At 49.8% G+C, this 17,360-nt stretch overlaps 1 protein-coding gene across 1 annotated transcript in view; it reads left to right on the top strand.

The window, feature by feature from the left end:
* The window catches only part of crb (cell polarity complex component crumbs), a 227,234-nt gene that overhangs the window by 199,188 nt on the left and 10,686 nt on the right, over nucleotides 1-17,360 (top strand). The window contains exons 35-36 of the mRNA XM_045759691.2: nucleotides 8,664-8,809; nucleotides 11,203-11,499. Coding sequence (XP_045615647.2) covers nucleotides 8,664-8,809; nucleotides 11,203-11,499 — 443 coding nt within the window. The remainder of the gene's footprint in view (nucleotides 1-8,663; nucleotides 8,810-11,202; nucleotides 11,500-17,360) is intronic.

Here is a 17,360-nt window from a genome sequence, read left to right as displayed (position 1 = left end):
GTCCGATGGATGTGACCCCAGAGTCCCCCCCTCACTTCCAGCGAGTTTGAGGGTTGCTCTCACCTTTTGTCTCTGGGTGACTCTCTGTTTTGCCTCCGTCTGCTGCCTGTGGGGTCGGTGACACCTTCGACCCGGAGTCCTGCGAGTTTGGTTGCTCGTTGTGGCTCGGTTACACAGTTGTGCTAACAAAGCGGGTGCGGGCAGCAGGGGCGTTGCACTTGAGCCTTGGTGGTGGCAACGTTCTCGTGGTTTCCTCCCGGTAGCCCCAGGGCTGCCCCGTTGTAGTTCGTTTTGGGACTTGGGGGTGTTGGTTGCTTCGGTTCCATCCACGCCCCCTTGTCTTTCCCCTGGTTCACCCTTCCTGCCTGCATCCGGTTCCTTACCGTCTGTAGGTTCGGGGCGGGGTTTTTGGTGGTGTTGAGACTCGGGCAGTCTCGGGGAATTCCCCTTCCGGGGTAGTGACGGGGGCATTTGGGCCTGTTCCTCCAGCCGTGTTGTATGAGTCTGCCAGTGGGCTCCCTTCCTTAGTGTTTTCACAGCTGCCCCGGTTTTCTGGTACGGCCGGGGCTTTGGGGGAACGGCTCTGCCCCGGGGCCTGTCGTGTAGGTTCCCGGGGCTGGGGAGAGGCTGACTTGGGGCCTTGGCCCCGTTAGACCCCGTGGGGGGTTTTATCCCCCTCTAGGCGGGGCTTGTGGTTACGCGGAGTGGGGTCTTTCCTCCCCACTCGCCGTACGTGCTGTTGGACGTCGGCCCCTCCCCGATCTCGGTTCCTTGGCCTTTGAGTCGGTTGGTTCCGTCCTGTGGGTGGATGTTTCCTCCCCCCCCCCCTTTTTGGGACAGGTGTTTTGTCATGTTTCCCCGTTTGATGGGGTTCTGCGTGACTTCTGATCTCGGGTGCGCCTGCGCCTTCGTGTGCCTTCGGGACTAGTGTTGGCTTCTGTGTTCTCGAGGGTACGGGAAGGTTTTTCGCTACTTCCCGCATTATTGGAACGTCTGTCGGCTCCTCGTACTTGTCGCCCTGTTGGGCTACTTGTCGCCCTGTTGGGCTACTTGTCGCCCTGTTGGGCTACTTGTCGCCCTGTTGGGCAACTTGTCGCCCTGTTGGGCTGCTTGTCGCCCTGTTGGGCTGCTTGTCGCCCTGTTGGGCTGCTTGTCGCCCTGTTGGGCTACTTGTCGCCCTGTTGGGCTACTTGTCGCCCTGTTGGGCTACTTGTCGCCCTGTTGGGCTACTTGTCGCCCTGTTGGGCTACTTGTCGCCCTGTTGGGCTGCTTGTCGCCCTGTTGGGCTGCTTGTCGCCCTGTTTGGCTCCTTGTCGCCCTGTTGGGCTCCTTGTCGCCCTGTTGGGCTACTTGTCGCCCTGTTGGGCTACTTGTCGCCCTGTTGGGCTACTTGTCGCCCTGTTGGGCTACTTGTCGCCCGGTTGGGCTACTTGTCGCCCGGTTGGGCTACTTGTCGCCCGGTTGGGTTCCTTTTTGGGCTCTTTGCTTCTTTGGCCGGTTTTATTGTTCCTGCTTCCTCTTTTGGCTCCTTTTCTCGTGCAGTAGTCCTGGCTGGCGCCTTCCCGCAGGGAGGGTGTGCAGTTCGGCCAGCGTGTTATGCGCATGCGCCGTGGAGTTTGTTTTGGTCTGGGCGGTGTTTCAGTGCTGGGGTTTTGCGCCCTTTTTTGCTACAGTGCTTCGCCTCTCGTTCTTCTCCCTGGCTGCGGTATGTGCCCCTTCGCGCCGGGGGTGTCCTGGTTCCCAGTTGTGGGGAGGACACCGCGGTTTTCCCTGTGTCATGGGGGTGGACCGCCTCCTTCGCCTCTCCCTGTTCTCCTGCGGGTCCGGCAGGGTCCGGCTCTGGCATCTTCACCTGGCGGTGCTCCCAAGTTCTTCTGGGCACGGTTGAGTCGTGTCAAGTTCGTGCCACCATTCGCCAGGTGAGTTTCTGCGGTCTGGCGTCTTTTGGCTGGGCGCTGGATGCGGCGGTGTTTATATACCTGTCTTTATTTAGGTATATTTTTGTACGACTGAGACCGTTCACACACCAGTGACTGTCCCTTTATCACCCCTTCCTGTCCCCCTCATGTGCATGTCCAACCCATGCTGGAGTCATTCAGGGGACCCTACTTTTTTAATGTTGTGAGGTGTGGGGGTTGTAGGGTTGGTTCTGTACTCACCTGGTAAGGCTCCTGGCTGTGCTTGCAGGATTTGAGCTCTGGCTCTTGGGTCCCGCCTATCTGGTAGAACTTGCGGGATAGTACCAGTGGAGTGCAGTGGTGCTGTTGGCACTTTTGGGGAGCACTGTATTACCATCAGAGGTCTGTGCTTGTTACACGACCTACTTGCGAGCATAAGCCTTCTTGCTGGTTTGTCCGTGGACTTCCAGGGAGCACTGGCCTGTTTTCGTATGGCAGTTCCGGCCCGTCCTGGTTGTGGGGTATGTGGGCCGGTGGACTGCTCCTCGCAGCTGCCTGGTGGGCCATCCTCTGGCCGGTCTGGCCTGACCTTGGGCCGGGCTTCAAATGTAAAAGAGCTCCCAGTACCTCATCCAGCAGGTATCGAGCGGGGTTTCTCCGCCGTCGGTCGCCTGGTGCAGGTTTCTGGGCCTGCAGGGTTTTGTCGTGTCTCCGTTGGCCCTGTCTGGGGTCTGCCTGCAACGTTCTCTGCCTTTGCAGAGGGGAGTTGCTATTTACATGTTGCATGTTGCAGTGGTGCCTGTTGCTGCTGCTGCACGTGTGCATTGGTACCGTGTTTCACGGTGGCGTGTCCTTGTTCCTGTGTCCAGTTGTGGAGTGGCACTTTGCTGTCGTTTTGTGCCTGGGGTTTGCGCGGGGTTTTTGTCCCTGCCTGATTGTCCACCCCTGGTTGTTCTCCTGGGTTTTTTTTTTTTTTTGTGCTTCTGCTCTTCCTGCCTCCTCTGCAGCAGGGATGTTCTGCGTGTGTTCTTAGGCGTTGGTCAGCCTGTGTCCTGTGATGTGCTTCTTTGTCTCGGTCTATTGCAGTTGTTCGTGCCCCTTGGTTTGGGTCCTGTTCTGGCAGGCGACCCTTCCGCCTTCTTTAGTTTTCCTAGCTTGCCCTGCCGGTTTTTTTTTTTTTTTTGGGGGGGGGGGGGTCTTGCGATGTCTCGCGTCGGACCCGTCGTTTCTGAACTCCTGGCGGGCTTGCATGCTTTGGGGAGTTTTTCTGTTCGGCAGACGTTCCATCTCTTTGTGCCGCCTGGGTTTCGGTGGTCGCGCCCGAGATCTTCTCGCGGCTCCGCCTTTTCCTGGGCTCGGGGGGGCCTTGTCGGGGCTGCTTATGTTCTGCCTCGTGGTCTCGCCTCCAGTTGGTGGTCGGGTGGCTTCGTGGTAGGTACCTGCGTGCTTCTCTTGGCAGCAGTATGGGGTATTTTGGCGGTCCTTCCTTTTCCTGTCCCTTCTTAGGTGGTTACTCTTGTTCGCTTGGTTTACTCTCGGCTTGGTTTTCTAGTGGGGGTTTCTTTTCGTGCGGCGCAGGCGGAGCCGCTTCAGCTTGCTTTCGGTCTTGGTGTTGCTTCTGCACCGTTAGTCAGCTGTCTTGTGCGTCGTTTCACCTCCGGCCTGTTCGTGCGCCGCTTGCACCATCCTGGTCTCTGGTCAGCGTGCTCTGTCTTCTCCTCGGTTGGTAGTGCCCCTTCGGTTCCGGTGTGTTTTTTCGTCGGCTTTTTCCTTTGGGCCTTTGCCTCTGGGGGTCGAGTCGCTGAGTTTTCTTGCTCTTTCGGTTTTAGCGTTTTGGTTGTTTGATGGCAACAGTCTCCATCTTTTCTGGCGCGGGGTGGGGCTGCTGCATTCTGGAGGGGTCCAGGGTTTGTTGGTGCTTCGTTGGTCGGGCCGGGGGTGTGTCGTTTTTGTGTTCAGTGGCGGCCCTCCGCTGTTGTTTGCGTGCCACGGCATTTGGGTCCGGAGCGCGTTTTGCGTTGATCCGGTTCTGTTCTTCCCGGTTCGCGGGTGATAGTGTCCCGGGTGGTCAGCCGTGTTCTTGCGGCTAAGCTGCCTGTGTTCTTCCCTCATGCCTGTGGCGTTCGTGGCTTCGCTGCTCTCGCTGCCGTCTGGGCTACGTGGCCTTGCAGTCTTTCGGCATGGATTTTTGGTGTTCGTGCAGGGGCCTTGCTGCTCGTGGTTCTCGTGTTGTTCCCGGGATTTTCGGGGCTGTGGCGCCTTGGGTTGGCGTTTGCTGCCGGTTGTCTCGTCTCCTTGGGGGTGCGTGGTGTCCGCCCCCCGGTTTTGTCCCTTTAGACCTTCCTCTGTGGGTAGTTAGCTCCGGGGAGCCGACGGGGCTCCCCCCAGAAAACCAGCGTTGAATGTAATGAAACGCCATTTTCTGGGTGAGACCCGGAGGCTCCCCGGCAACCCTCCCTCCCTCCGGTCGGCGTTTTTCGCGTGTTTTGACATCCAGCCTCAGAACTGATGGGTGGATAGCCGGCGTGGGAGGTCTGGGGCTCCCCCTTCCCCCTCCCGGGGAGGGGGGAGCTGCGCAGACAGCGGCGCGGTGACGTATGACGTCATACTAGTTTCCTTGTTTTCTGTTGAAGAGTTCTATCCACTAGTTCGGCTTAGGTAGCAATTTTCACCAGAATAGGGGTTTGTTTTGGAATGCTTACCTTTCTGGATGCTTGACCCTGTCGATGGCAGACATAGAATGCTTCCAACCACACGGGGGTTTCTATAGGCCATTGCTCCCCTTGCCTCTCTGAGGGGGCCAGGTTCTGGCTCGTGGTCCCCGGTAGGCCCTAGAACTCCATACACATGACTGATGCCAAAGTCTGACATTAGCATATCAGCCGGTAAAGCTCCGGGGAGCCTCCGGGTCTCACCCAGAAAATGGCGTTTCATTACATTCAACGCTGGTTTTTTGACGAATTGTACATGAAAAGGGTTTCATCTGGTCCAAGTCTCAGCATCGTAGCATAAATAGGAAGGGAGAAAAAAATATTGAAGTATCTTCTCTTGAGGTTATCTTGAGATGATTTCGGGGCTTTTAGTGTCTTGTGTTGTGCTTTTAGTGTTGGCTTTTAGTTAGGAACTCCATATTCATTAAGAACTGTAAAAAACTACTATCGCAGGCCCTTCACATTCTGTGGAGACAAAGCCTAGATACTGCCGTTATCCCTGACATACTAAAAACAGCAGAGATAGCACCACTCCATAAAGGAGGAAATAAGGCAGAGGCAAAAAATTACAGACCGATAGCACTAACATCGCACATCATAAAAAATTTTGAGAGTGCTAAGAAGTAAGATCACAAAATACATGGAATCACAGCATCTCCATAACCCCGGACAACATGGTTTCAGAACAGGGCGCTCTTGCCTGTCGCAGTTGCTGGACCACTATGATATGGCATTAGATGCTATAGAAGACAAACAAAACGCTGATGTAATTTACACAGATTTCGCAAAAGCTTTTGATAAATGTGACCATGGTGTTATTGCACATAAAATCCGTTCAAAAGGAATTACCAGGAAAATAGGCAGATGGATCTACAATTTCCTGACTAACAGAACCCAATGTGTAATAGTCAACAAAATAAAATCCAGCTCATCAACCGTGAAGAGCTCAGTTCCCCAGGGTACTGTGCTTGCTCCAGTACTTTTTCTCGTCCTCATATCGGACATAGACCAGAACACAACCTATAGCACTGTATCATCCTTTGCAGATGACACTAGGATTTTCATGAGAGTTGGCAACATAGAGGACACGGCAAACCTCCAATCAGATGTAGATCAGGTCTTTCTATGGGCTACAGAAAATAATATGGTGTTTAACGAGGATAAGTTCCAGCTCATGCGCTACGGAAAAATTGAAAATATAAAAACAGAAACCACGTACAAAACTCAGGCAAATCATAACATAGAACGAAAAGGCAATGTAAAGGATCTGGGTGTACTCATGTCGGAAGACCTTACCTTTAAAGAACACAATAAAGTAGACGTCACAACTGCAAGAAAAATGACAGGTTGGATAACAAGAACTTTTCACACTAGAGATGCTATTCCGATAATGATACTTTTCAAAACGCTTGTGCTCTCTAGAGTGGAGGTACTGCTGCACAATGACAGCCCCTTTCAAAGCTGGAGAAATTGCTGACCCGGAGAGCGTGCAGAGATCCTTTACTGCTAGAATCCACTCAGTAAAACATCTAAATTACTGGGACCGACTAAAGAGCCTAAATCTGTACTCCCTTGAGCGCAGGCGGGAGAGATACATAATAATTTACACGTGGAAAATAATTGAGGGGCTGGTCCCAAACCTGCACACAGAAATAACATCACATGAGACCAGAAGACATGGCAGGATATGCAGAATACCCCCGTTGAAAAGTGGATGTGCAACAGGTACTCTGAGAGAGAACTCTATCAACATCAGAGGCCCGAGACTGTTCAACACGCTTCCACTACACATAAGGGGCATAACTGGCCGACCCCTCACAGTGTTCAAGAGAGAACTGGATAAGCACCTCCAAAGGATACCTGATCAACCAGGCTGTGACTCATACATCAGGCTGCGAGCAGCCGCGTCTAACAGCCTGGTTGATCAGTCCAGCAACCAGGAAGCCTGGTCGACGACCGGGCCGCGGGGACGCTAAGCCCTGGAAGCACCTCAAGGTAACCTCAAGGTAGGTCCCCGCGGCCTGGTCCTCGACCAGGCCTCCACCCCCAGGAAGCAGCCCGTGACAGCTGACTAACACCCAGGTACCTATTTTACTGCTGGGTAACAGGGGCATAGGGTGAAAGAAACTCTGCCCATTGTTTCTCGCCGGCGCCTGGGATCGAACCCAGGACCACAGGATCACAAGTCCCGCGTGCTGTCCGCTCGGCTGACCGGCTCCGTTCTAGGTTGTGTCAAAATTATTCCAAAATGGTCAAAAACGATTATCAAACACAAGTGTCAACTGAAATCATATCTATGACTCTCAGCTATCATAATAGCATATATTAAAAAAATATTATAATTAGTTTTAAAAGAAAAAAATTTAAGTTAATTTTTTTTTCAATTTTTTTTCTTTTTTATCGGACGATTTGCGTGAAACTTATACACCTGAAGGCACATAAGCCTATCTGTAAGGGTGCCAATTTTGGAGAAAACTGGTGGATGTCAACCTCAGCCACAGATGGCAGCACCTAAGACTTTATTATTTTCGTATTTATTTTCAAGTAACAAACGTTTAAATAACTTTTTCATTTTTTATTCAATTTACATGAAACTTACACCTTGTATGTAAAGTGTATGTCTCTAAAATTTGTAGCAAGCGTTTTTTCCTAAGTTCATTTATTGATTTTATAATAGCAATAAACATGACATATTTGCATATTTTTTTTTGGGGGGGGGGGGACTTTGAAAATTTGTATTAGGAAAACTAAAGATGTTTTGGAAAATATCTTGCTACAGATTCTTTATTATGAGCTAATGTGTCAGAAAAGTGTCATAGAATAATTATATCTGAACTGTGTGTTTTTTTACTTAGACTTGAAAATGTGTAAAATTCGTTGAAAAATCAAAAAACAAAAAAAATCTCCCTTTCTATTTAGGCTGCAGTACTGAAACTTGGAACAATTGCAGCCCTTTTTATATACAACTAGTCAAAAAATATTGGTTGACATTGAGCAACCTTGAGTAAACAATCTAATGCCCCTTAACTCTGTTGCAAACAAATGATCAGAACTTGCGTGAGCTTGTTTGCCCCAGCTCCCCCACTCATTTGGGGGGGATTGGGAAGATAGCCCACTATCAGCCAGTGTCTCCACCCTCAGTTCTTTGGTGATTAGTGAATACTGGGTCACCTCTCTTCTGTGCTGGCTCAGCTAAGTGGTGTTGTTTCTTGTACACTGCGGTGTAGCATGAGCCTAGTTTGGAGTGTTGGAGCTGCATGCGCACAGTGTTCCTTATCTTGTGCTTCTTAGTGCTGTCCTTGCATTGCCAGGGGTTATCTTCCCTAGGGTGTTTGGGGGTCACTTCCTTAAAAATCCTCCTTGCTTGTGACATGCCATGCCTAGGGTGAGACAGACGTCTTGGGACTCTCCTGTCATAACTAGGGTTGGAATGCATTGATGACACCAGCCAATGCATAATATTGGCTGGCAGGATGCATTTATGGTTTGTAATTACCTAAGTGTAGTTAGCTTTGTGTGTTTTGTTTTGTTTTGTTTGGATAGTTATTTGGCATTTTACTGGTTTTTGAGTCTTGGGAACCCAGCTGTTGCCTGTAAACCTTCGCCAAGATTCTGGATGTTTTCATGGTGAAATGGTTGAATATCATTTGCTCCCTGTGCCTCATGTGAAGGGGCAAGGTTTTGGCTCTGGTCTTTATAGGCCAAATGAACTCATGCAACTGATGTAACTGGTAGATTGGAACAAATCAAATCAAATCAAATTAAATGTTTATTTAGGTAAGGTACATACATACAAGAGATTTTACAAAGAGTGATGGATTTATAGATAGGGCTAGTACATACAATGCCTAAAGCCACTATTACGCAAAGCGTTTCGGGCTTCGAACAATCGCGAGAGATAGCTACAGGGAGCCACCGGGGCTCTACCAGAAGAGAGGAGTTATATTACATTCAACGCTGATTTTTTTTATGCTGAACTACTATACCTTTATAATATAATGTTTTCTGTAGTAAAGCATATTAAAAAAGTAGATAACAATTATTTATTCTTCAGATTCCTTGAGTGGTGTTGCAGACAACTACACTTGCACCTGCCCATTTGGATACTCCGGAGGCAACTGTGAAAATATCATCGACTTTTGTACTGTGAAACAGATACAGTGTGAACATGGCTCCTGTGACCTGACTTACCAGGATGAGGTACAGTAATTACACAAGTCATCATTTTAATGTTAATGGTAACTTTACTCCTCCAATATAACTCATAATATTTTTAACCTATAATTAGTTATATGATGTATGCTCCCAATTGGTGGCAAGGGCAGGAAGGTGAGGGGTGTAGTGAGGCCTGGCAGGACAAAGTAGGTCAGGGTGGTAAAGGGGGTGGGGTCAGGGAGAGAAACATGGGGTGAAGGAAGGAAGGTGAAGAGGGGAGACTGAGGGAAGGGAGGTGAAGGTAGGAGGGGGGGTGAGGGAAGGGAGGTGAAGGTAGGAGGTGAGGGAAGGGAGGGGAAGAGGGGGTGAGGGAAGGGAGGTGACGGTAGGAGGGGGGTGAGGGAAGGGAGGGGAAGGTAGGAGGGGGGTGAGGGAAGGGAGGGGGGGTGAGGAAAGGGAGGTGAAGGTAGGAGGGGGGTGAGGGAAGGGAGGTGAAGGTAGGAGGGGGGTGAGGGAAGGGAGGTGAAGGTAGGAGGGGGGTGAGGGAATGGAGGTGAAGGTAGGAGGGGGGTGAGGGAAGGGAGGTGAAGTTAGGAGGGGGATGAGGGAAGGGAGGTGAAGGTAGGAGGGGGGTGAGGGAAGGGAGGTGAAGGTAGGGGGGGGGTGAGGGAAGGGAGGTGAAGGTAGGGGGGGGTGAGGGAAGGGAGGTGAAGGTAGGGGGGGATGAGGGAAGGGAGGTGAAGGTAGGGGGGGGTGAGGGAAGGGAGGTGAAGGTGGGGGGGGGTGAGGGAAGGGAGATGAAGGTAGGGGGGGTTGAGGGAAGGGAGGGCAAGGTGGTGTGAGGGAAGGGAGAGCAAGATGGTGTGAGGGAAGGGAGGGCAAGATGGTGTAAGGGAAGGGAGAGCATGATGGTGTGAGGGAAGGGAGGGCAAGGTGGTGTGAGGGAAGGGAGAGCAAGATGGTGTGAGGGAAGGGAGGGCAAGATGGTGTGAGGGAAGGGAGGGCAAGATAGTGTGAGGGAAGGGAGGGCAAGATGGTGTAAGGGAAGGGAGAGCATGATGGTGTGAGGGAAGGGAGGGCAAGATGGTGTGAGGGAAGGGAGGGCAAGGTGGTGTGAAGGAAGGGAGGGCAAGATGGTGTAAGGGAAGGGAGGGCAAGATGGTGTGAGGGAAGGGAGGGCAAGATGGTGTTGAGGACAGGGAGGGCAAGATGGTGTGAGGGAAGGGAGGGCAAGGTGGTGTGAAGGAAGGGAGGGCAAGATGGTGTAAGGGAAGGGAGGGCAAGATGGTGTGAGGGAAGGGAGGGCAAGATGGTGTAAGGGAAGGGAGGGCAAGATGGTGTGAGGGAAGGGAGGGCAAGATGGTGTGAGGGAAGGGAGGGCAAGATGGTGTTGAGGACAGGGAGGGCAAGATGGTGTGAGGGAAGGGAGGGCAAGGTGGTGTGAAGGAAGGGAGGGCAAGATGGTGTAAGGGAAGGGAGGGCAAGATGGTGTGAGGGAAGGGAGGGCAAGATGGTGTAAGGGAAGGGAGGGCAAGATGGTGTGAGGGAAGGGAGGGCAAGATGGTGTGAGGGAAGGGAGGGCAAGGTGGTGTGAAGGAAGGGAGGGCAAGATGGTGTAAGGGAAGGGAGGGCAAGATGGTGTGAGGGAAGGGAGGGCAAGATGGTGTAAGGGAAGGGAGGGCAAGATGGTGTGAGGGAAGGGAGGGCAAGATGGTGTGAGGGAAGGGAGGGCAAGGTGGTGTGAAGGAAGGGAGGGCAAGATGGTGTAAGGGAAGGGAGGGCAAGATGGTGTGAGGGAAGGGAGGGCAAGATGGTGTAAGGGAAGGGAGGGCAAGATGGTGTGAGGGAAGGGAGGGCAAGGTGGTGTGAAGGAAGGGAGGGCAAGATGGTGTAAGGGAAGGGAGGGCAAGATGGTGTGAGGGAAGGGAGGGCAAGATGGTGTGAGGGAAGGGAGGGCAAGATGGTGTAAGGGAAGGGAGGGCAAGATGGTGTAAGGGAAGGGAGGGCAAGATGGTGTGAGGGAAGGGAGGGCAAGATGGTGTAAGGGAAGGGAGGGCAAGATGGTGTGAGGGAAGGGAGGGCAAGATGGTGTGAGGACAGGGAGGGCAAGATGGTGTTGAGGCCAGGGAGGGTAAGATGGTGTTGAGGACAGGGAGGGCAAGATGGTGTGAGGGAAGGGAGGGCAAGGCGCAGACAAACACTCTTGGCTATCAAAACATATACAGTAGTTTTAAATACTTTATTTTATTGTACAGTAATTGGCTAATATAAGAAGTGTTTTATTGATGGGTTAATTTTCAAGACAAAGATTTATTATTCTACTGCTCTGTAGGCTACTGGCTGCTTCAGTAGGAGTCAGTGTAAACTATAGTACAAGAATTTGTTTTCAGCAGCTTTAATGTAAACTAACTACTAATACTATGCCTGTATGTTTATAGGGCTGGGAGTGTAACTGTATTCCTGGATGGGAAGGCAAGTACTGCGACCAAGATATTGATGAATGCCTATCAAATCCCTGTAAAAACGGAGCCACTTGTACCCATGAAACTCACAACTTTACCTGCACTTGCACTCCTTCTTGGACCGGACGAACATGTGAAGACGATGTAAATGAATGTGAAAGTTTTCCATGCAAAAATAACGGAGAATGCCATAATCTAAATGGGAGTTTTGAATGTAAATGTGAAGAAGATCATTGTGGACAAACATGTTTACTGGATAACCCCTGCTTAGAAGTAAGTGTTACTTAGTCAATAGCATTACAATCACTATATTCTTCATTCTCTGTGCTTTTCTGGGAGAAGCCCCCCTGTGGCTCCTTGAAGCTACAATGCTAATACAGTGTCAAACTACTAGATGCCATCAGTCACAGATCTTTTAGGCCTACCGGGAGCATGACCCAGAACCTAGCCCCTCTTAACACTTTCGCGCTCCGTGGAAACTCGCGGTTGACAGGGGAATAGTGGCCCCTCCGTGCGGGTAAGCGCGCGGTGACACCCAAATGTGTATACTCATTCCAGCTTTCTCACCTTAATTCTCGTGCTACGTCGCTCGTTTTGGTATCATTGTGTTCGCAATTAAATTCCCTACAGGTGTGTATAAATATAATGTCCAAAAGCCTAGCGTGACTCCCAACAGCAAAGCGTAAAGTCGGCAAAAACGCACAAAATCAGTAACATGTGCATTCTCGTTCCATTTTTTTACCTTAATTCTCGTGCTACGTTGCTCGTTTTGGTATCATTGTGTTCGCAATTAAATTCCCTACAGATGTGTATGAATAAAATGTACAAAAGGCTGGAGTGCCTCCCCGCAGAAAAGCCTAAAGTTACCCGTGAACGAGCACCATTTTGTACATTGCAACCTAATGTTCAACTCGTTCAATTTGATAACATCAAATTTCGTGCTACGTCGCTCGTTTTGGTATCAAATTGTTCGCAATAAAAAGGCGATTATTTTAAAACTAGTCCCAGAATAATAGAGCAATAACTGGGTTTTTAACAAATATTGTAATTCTGGACGCTCTTCATCACAAATTTATTTATATCTTTCCAGTGTTCTGACATAAATATTTGTGTTACATCTTTCATTTTGGTATCAAATTGTTCGCAATAAAAAGGCGCGCATTTTAAAACTAGTCCCAAGATAATAGGACAATAAATAGAATTTTAACATATATTTTAATATTCGGACCATAGGCCTATTTATAATATTTCAAGTGTTTGGACATCAAGTTTCATGTTATATCTTTGATTTTGGTATCAAATTGTGTGCAATCTAAAGGCGCTTATTTTAAAACCACTACCAGATTGATCTGATAAAATTTAAATTTTTAAAAAATGTTTTAATGAGTAACTCAGTATTGCGTCGTTGGAACACATTCAGTAGAAAAATGAGTGACGAGCTATTCAGTCTGTGGAACGCGAAAGTGTTAACACTTTGGCTGTGTGATGACGCTCTTGTAGTCATTAAAACAGTACACGTGGTTCGGGAGATGACGTCAAGGCTGTCATCAATTAATTTTTGCTTAATCTTTTTAGTAAGTATAAATATTGAGTGAAAGAGTTTAACATTGGGTTGTGTGCTCACGGGCAACTACCGGCCTACCTTGCGGTGCGCAGCGGGTGGCTCTCCGGGCCAGGCAAAGTGTTAATAGGTGCAGATAGCAGTGGCAATCTGACCAAATTGTTAGTGAATTTTAATAATTTCTGGCATTACCAGGGGAAGCACCCACAAAGTCAGCAAGACAAAACAGATCACTGCTGGCTATAAAGAAATATTGGTGCCTAAAATTTCTAAAAAGATCTTCCCCCAACAATTTAATCAATAAAAAATATAATGAAACCATCCATCTTTTGCTTGGATATTTTCTCTGGGGAAGAAAAAAATATTAATACCACGACTTTATTTTTTGATTCATCATATATTTATTGCACGTTATCTTCCGGTGCTTTTGGTACCCCTGCTCTTCCCTCCTCTCCCCTCCTCTCAGATCAGTGGTTTTGTTGTTTATATTTTTAGCACATATTTTGCTCTACAGTTTGAGTTGCTGCAACTGGCCGTCAGGGCAGCGCTCCAGTCGTGGTGCATCATCCCACAGCTGTGGTTTGTTGCTACCCGCTCTTTGGATATGGCGGCTGGGCCGGTGAAAGTTACTCATTCTTTTCCTGTTTTTTGGGTCGTTTTGCATTTAGTTAATGCGCTCTTGTTCTTACCAGTGACTGTCGTTCACTTTTGTGTGACATGTCTCGGGTGTGGGTTACGTCTGCTATGAAAGGGTGGGGAGGTAGTGTGAATTCGTGTGTTTCCCTCATCACACGATGAGGGAAACGCAGTGTCATCCGCAGTGACATCTGTAGTTGTGGTAAGTTTGTACTCGCCCCATTGTACTCCTTTAGTTGTGCTTGCGGGGGTTGCACTTTGGCTCTTGGGCCTGCCTTTCACCAGTCATTCTACTCGTGTGCACATTCCTGAGCTTTTTGAGCTCCTGCGTTTCTATGTTTATAGCCTCTATCTTATCACTGCCTCCTGCATTCCCTTTACTTACTACTCTGCCTTTGGACAAGTTCTTTTTCATGTCTATGTGGCTCCTTTGGGTACTCAGTTACCACCAATGTTCCATTATGGGTATACCAATCGTATTGATTCATCCATCCTTTTCTACACTGTCTGTTTCCCCTGGGGAATTGTGGTGGTAGTCATGTCTCCTGGTCTTGTGTTCTCAGGGCAGTCTTGTCTTGTGTATGAGACTGTTGTACTTCTGTATATTATTACCTCAGTCTTGTGTTCACAGACTATGGTTCTTGGCTTGTTTTCATTATTTTATTGTGGGCACGGATTTTGTGTCCAGCGACCTTACCCTGTATGCTTTTCTGGCTCCCAAGCCTCCCAGCCCTCGGTATTCTGTCCGTATTTCGGCCATTTTAGCCATGGGGCTCCTTTTATATATATAAAAAAAATCATTAACCTTGTGCGTTATTATATGCCGCCAAATGCAAAAGGTAGGGCTCCCCCCCCAAGTTCATTTGCGGGTGCCCAAGGGTACCTCAGATTCGTGTTTTGGAGATTTTCTTCCTCTCGGCTTTCCGTTGTAGAGGTTCAGGGAGGCCCTTGGCGCCTACCTCCTGTGTGACCCGGTTTATGCCTTTGTATTGGATCCGGTTTTGTTTGAGTAAAAAACAAAACCGTTTTTGTTCCTCTTACACTGATTGGGTGCATTTCAAAGGTTTTGTCTCTTCTTGGCTGGCAGCCTGCCTCAACGACTGGTTGGTGTGGTCTCCCTGCCGGTCTGCTTGTCTGCTTGCCAGGATTCTGGTTCTTTCCCGGCTTGCCAGATTAGGATTCCTGGTAACTTGACGGAAGTCCCAGTTGGTCCCATCCTGGGCTCAGGTTTGGATGGGCCTAGCGTGAGATTCTCAAACTGCATTCCTTTCTTTCCCTCCTGTGGCTTTGCTCTGGCTGCGGTCCCAACTTTAGCCATTTTTGAGGGGGACCCTGGTCCCTCAGCGGTTGTTCAAGCAGCTGTGCAGGAGCCAGAACTTTGCCTTGCTGTTTAATCCGCTGGGCAGGGTTTGGCTTAGTAGGCTGTTTTGGTATCTTCGGAAAAGTCACTTTCGCCGATCTCGTGATCACTGGATTTGTTCTCCCTGGTGTCCTTGCGTAGGTTGCCGTGTCGCCAGCTTCCTCTTTGGGTTTTTGGGGTTCATTGCCATGGCACCTTCCTCTTCCCTTGCTCTGTGTTCACAACTGACTCATCTCTCGGTTGGGGCTTTGTGACAAGCGCTCACCAGTCCGGCTAGGGTTGTTGAGGGCTGTCTTTACATGTGCATTCACAGCATGGTGCACAAGTTTTCAGCGGTGTGGCAGGTGCTGTGCCAGATTCAGCTTCCTTGAGGCTTGGCGATTCGGGTCCGTTTGGACTGCTGCTCTGTGGTTCATTGTCTCAACCATGGGGAGTCCCTATGGTCCGTGGCTCTTAGGGGCTGGACACTTCGGGTGGCTCTTCTGCTGAATTCTCAAGGTTTAGTTCTTCGCTCTGTTCACACTCAGGGAGTGTTCAACGTTCTGGCAGACGACCAGTCGCGCTCCATTCCTCTTTCTACGGAGTGGACGATTGATGCCGCCTCCTTCCTTTGGCTTTGCCGGACCTATGGGCGCCCAGAGGTGGACCTCTTCGTGTTGGCGTTGTCTCAGCATCTCCCATTGTACATGGCGCCATTCCCTGACAGTGAGGTCGTCGTGGTAAAGCTTTTCGACAGGACTGGTCGAGGTGGGGATTCCTGTACCTGTTTCCCCGGTCCAGCTGTTGTTCTAGGTCCTAGCGTGCTTGGAATCCTATTGGGTGAGGGTGATTCTCCTGCCTTCATGGTGGCCAGCCCAGCCTTGGTTTCAGATACTACTTGCTCTGTGTCCGAACTTGGGTGTTTTTCCGAGGCTCTGCCTCTTCCAGCAGATAGGGTCAGTGAGGCACCTCACTGGTTTGTCTTACTGCTTCGCACTTCGCATCTGGTCATTTTAGCACATGTGTATCGCCATTTATATGATGATCAAATGGCTTCTTTGATGGTATCCCACCTGTGATCATCTTCCCAGCGACAGTATGTAGTTTCTTGGTGGTCTTTCAGTCACTCTTTTTCCATTTGAAGGTTTTGTCAATTTCAGACCAGGCTGCTTTATCCCTTCTCTCTTAGCTCTTCCTGGATGGGTATCTCATGCCTAAAACTGTCGTTTCTTACTGTGCGGCATTGGCGGAGCCGGTTCAGCTTGCGTTTGGGTTGGATGTGGCTTCTGCTCCATTCAGCAAGCTTTCATGTGCATTTTTTCATCTCCGGCCTGCTCATGCGCTGCCTGGGCCTTTTTACTCTTTAGATTATGTTCTTTCTTTTCTTTTCTTTTTTTCTTCTCCTCGCTTTGTTGTTGCCCCTCGGTTAGGGATTGTTTTTGGAAGGCCTCGTTTTTATTGGCCTTGTCCTCCGAGGGTTGGGTTGGGTAGCTTCATGCTCTCCTCCGATGCCGGGGATTCTATTTGATCCAGGTGGTCGTCTTGTTTGTTTGCAGCCTTCTCGTTCTTCTCTGGCATAGATTGAGATAGCGAGCTTCTGGAAGGGTCTGTTGGTTGTGGATACTTGGTTGATTAGGCTGGGGGTGCATCACGTGTTGTGTCTGGTGGTGACTTTACGTCGCTGCCTGCAGGCCACTGGTTCTATGACAGTGGGTGCTCCTTAGGTGATTCCGGTTTCCCTGGTTCCCTGTTCCAGGACTCATGTGTCTCAGGTTGTCTGCAGTGTCATCCAGTCCAGCCAGCCTGCAGTCTACCCTTGTGCCAATGACGTATGGCAGTGTTTGGGAACATGTTCTGGGTTGATATTCGGCCACGTGGGTTTTGGAGGTCGATCAGGGTCCTGGCTGCCAGATATCTCATGACCATTTCGGGTCCTTTCTGGCCTTGCGTTGCTTTGGGGGCATCTGTTGCGGCCATCTGTCCCTCTTTGCCTTTTTCCCTCCTGTGACGGATGAGTCTAAACTAATAAAGCACATATCAGTTTGGATAGCTTCAGGTAGCCTCCGGAGCCACCCTCAGACAAGAGCATTTCATTACATTCAACTGCTGGCATTTTGGCAACATGTCTTGAGTAGACATTCGGGCGCAGGGGTTTTGGAGGTCGAACAGAGTCCTGGCCGCCAGGTATACTGAATGTTCTGGTTCCTTCCTGGCCGTGTGTGGCTTTGGGGTGCCTGTCACTGCCTTCTGTCTCTTCTTCGTCTTGAGACCCACGGTGCTACCACCTCCCAAGTAAGTCCCTCCTATTAATTATCTTTGAGGAGTTAGTTTAGGGCTCCCCACCAAAAACCAGGGAGTCACCTTTCTGGGTGAGCCCGGAAGGCTCCTTGACACCCTCCCTCCCTCCCTCCCTTCCTCCAGTCAGCAGTTTTTCATCATTCAAGAACTGGAGTGATGGACTATCGGCTTCATCCCCCCTTCCCCTATGAGGGAGGCGGTAATGCAAATGAGCAGAAGTGCTAGTCACATGAAGAGTTGCTTGTTTGTTTTCTTTCTAGAGGAGTTATTTGGATCTTTTGGGTTGTAGATTGCACAGGT

The sequence above is a fragment of the Procambarus clarkii genome, chromosome 64 (genome assembly GCF_040958095.1).
Source record: "Procambarus clarkii isolate CNS0578487 chromosome 64, FALCON_Pclarkii_2.0, whole genome shotgun sequence".
Lineage (NCBI taxonomy): Eukaryota > Metazoa > Arthropoda > Malacostraca > Decapoda > Cambaridae > Procambarus > Procambarus clarkii.
The sequence above is the reverse complement of the archived record's forward strand: the minus strand, read 5'-3'. Positions and strand labels throughout refer to the sequence as shown.